Source organism: Saccoglossus kowalevskii, chromosome 9 (assembly GCF_978046115.1).
Source record: "Saccoglossus kowalevskii chromosome 9, keSacKowa6.1, whole genome shotgun sequence".
NCBI classification, from domain to species: domain Eukaryota; kingdom Metazoa; phylum Hemichordata; class Enteropneusta; family Harrimaniidae; genus Saccoglossus; species Saccoglossus kowalevskii.
Window position 1 is genome coordinate 31,729,810 of NC_140649.1, and position 2,617 is coordinate 31,732,426.

Below are 2,617 nucleotides of genomic sequence, written 5' to 3' on the forward strand. Positions count from 1 at the left end.
TTCGTGTATTTTGACATATCTCACCCACTTACCAGGAAATAAAAGTTCTCACAATTCTTCTACCAGCCTATACAGAATTGCTTTTAAAATGGTTATCAATCACGTTCGGCAAAGTTCATTTTCAGATAAATTTTAGTACCGTAACATTTTGTTGGTCGCACGTGGAACAACAATTCACAGTAATTGGAATAAATGGAATTTCAATTTTTCGATATTATCGCTAACGTAGTTAAACAGCGAACAGCATTCCAATGAAAATTTTCTCTTTGTTTTGTATGTAATTGAAACTTATGAATACACATTTTTATGCAGCTTGAGTTGTATTATCACTTTGACCTGTAAAAAACAAAGGGGCGGAGCCATGGTGATGAGCAATGAATTTTTAGATCACACTGGAAATTCAAACTCAAATTCAATGTTTTTTTATGTTTACCACCATCATCACCACAGCAATAATAGCTACGAGGACGGTGATCCAGCAGTCCAGTACCGGTTTCAAAATGGACTGTGTCATGAACGAAGAATTAACACCGTCAAATGACAATACTCCATAGGTCGCCAGCTTGTTTACGAGCGATTACCGCACAATACCCCTTAGTTTTCTTTCAGTGCCAATCGATTATGTTGGTTACACCATCTTCGCAACGAACCAACATAATTGTTAATTACAGGTTAGCATATTCTCAGTGAATGAATTCAATGGAAGTTGAATTCAATTAGCCAATCAACGAGCACAGTGCCCAACGACGTCATTTTAAAACGTTCTATGTTATTCAATCGACCTATGGCAACCCATTTCAGGGTAAATTTGAATTGTGAAATTAATAAATATTCATAAAGATGAAGGGAATGTCTTTGTTGCGTTTAGAGTAGCAAACGATGTTCATTTTGAAAATGTATTTGTTCAGTTCCGTCCCCGAATACTTTTACCTACAGTCTAATTCCCCTTTTCCCGATCGCCCGAGTGGCTTCGCCATGAGTTGACACGCCCGTGGTGGGAATACCTTGACTTTTTATAAACCATTGTCGTGGTATAGATAGTATTTTTCTAAAATTTGTATGTTTTATATTTGTGTTTTAGCAGTTAGTGTAATCATTTTAATTCCTTCAGAGGAATTTTAAGTATTTCAATAAACTAAACTAAATTGGACAACAACAGGCTGCCCATACCCTGCAGCTGGGTAATGCACAACGTTGTCACAATTTTGGGACATAAAAAGTTCCAAATATATCAATAATTCTACGGTTCAAGCTCATTCACATTAAATATTTGAAATATACATTAATAAGCAATATAGCAAATCATGAAACAGGTAGAAATATTCCGAGACGTAACTAGACAGATACATTGAAACAGTTAGGTTCTAACACGTACTTTACGATTATTTTCTATTGGTTAGTTTCAAAAATAGTGTCATCAACATTATCGATTGGCACTGAAAAGAAAAGTGCGGTATTGTGTGATAATCGCTCATAAACAAGCTTGCAACCTGTATCACCATTCTTAAGTACCATTTCATCGATGTTGCAGGTTGTTTATTGAAGTTCAAGTTATTTCTTCGTTCGTGATATAGTTCGTATTGCAGCTGGGACTGGACCGCTGGATCACTACGGTCGTATCTGCTGTTGTTGTGTTGGTGGTGAACATAATCTGCTAATCTAACTTTGAAAGAGTGGCTGAATTTCAAGAGTATACTTTCAGACATTGTACAGGAAACGGATTTCGGCCAAAGAATTCATTACTTGTCGTCATCATGGCCACCACTGCTTCGTTTCCTCCCTTGAAAAAGACTACACTCCAACTGCACGACCATCAACAACCCGGCCGTCGATTGAGCATTCGGAAAGTGTCAACAGATAGGAGAATGTCAATCGCATCAATGAATAGCAACGGCGAGGGTTCTCGAAAAAGGGCTTCAGTGGCTTCGCTGGGCGCTATGACGCAGACGGGTCGACGATTGTCGCGAATTGGTTCCATATGGGGCACTGGTGGTGGGAAGGCGGTGACCGCACCTAGTCAACAAAGCAACCAACGTCCACAAATTAAGTATGAAAACACGTACAAGATGAAGCCGGACTCCAACTGCAAGTTCGACATCACCAAAGTAAGAAAGATTATAAAGTCCAACATGGAATTAATGCTCGCCGATACGAGATACAACCCAGTGTCGGCAAAGGTAGCCTCCACCCAACTCAGTGAACAGATAAAACAGAGCGTGAGAGATCAGGGCTACGCGAGGTATAAACTTGTCTGCCACGTGTTTATCGGTGAACGCAAAGGCCAAGGACTAGAAGTTGCCAGCCAGTCTGTTTGGGACGCGAGCACCGACAATTTCGCTACAGAAAGTTATGAAAATTCATCTCTATATGCCGTGGCATCCGTTTATGGGATTTATTACGAGTAGAACCAGGCATAGATCGGACAATACTTGCACGTCGCTTCGTAAGAAAAAGACGACACAATTGGTGTAAAATTGGTGTTGTTATATGTCTGTTATATTGTCACAATTGAACATGTAAGCCAAAACAAAGCATCCATTCGTAATCCATTGTTGCAAGTTTTACGTCTGCCTCGGACGGACACTTGCCATTGTTCGCTGCATGTGTGTCCATGGCA

At 39.7% G+C, this 2,617-nt stretch overlaps 1 protein-coding gene across 1 annotated transcript; it reads left to right on the forward strand.

Annotated features, from left to right (window-relative positions):
• Window positions 1-1,754: 1,754 nt before the first annotated feature.
• On the forward strand, window positions 1,755-2,405 carry LOC102802631 (dynein light chain Tctex-type protein 2B-like). The gene has a single exon (XM_006819679.1). It carries the CDS (start codon window positions 1,755-1,757, stop codon window positions 2,403-2,405), a length of 651 nt encoding a protein of 216 aa, XP_006819742.1.
• Window positions 2,406-2,617: the final 212 nt, after the last annotated feature.

Coding starts and splice junctions, on each gene's coding strand:
- LOC102802631 (XM_006819679.1), top strand. CDS start 1,755: ATGGCCACCACTGCTTCGTTTCCTCCCTTGAAAAAGACTACACTCCAA.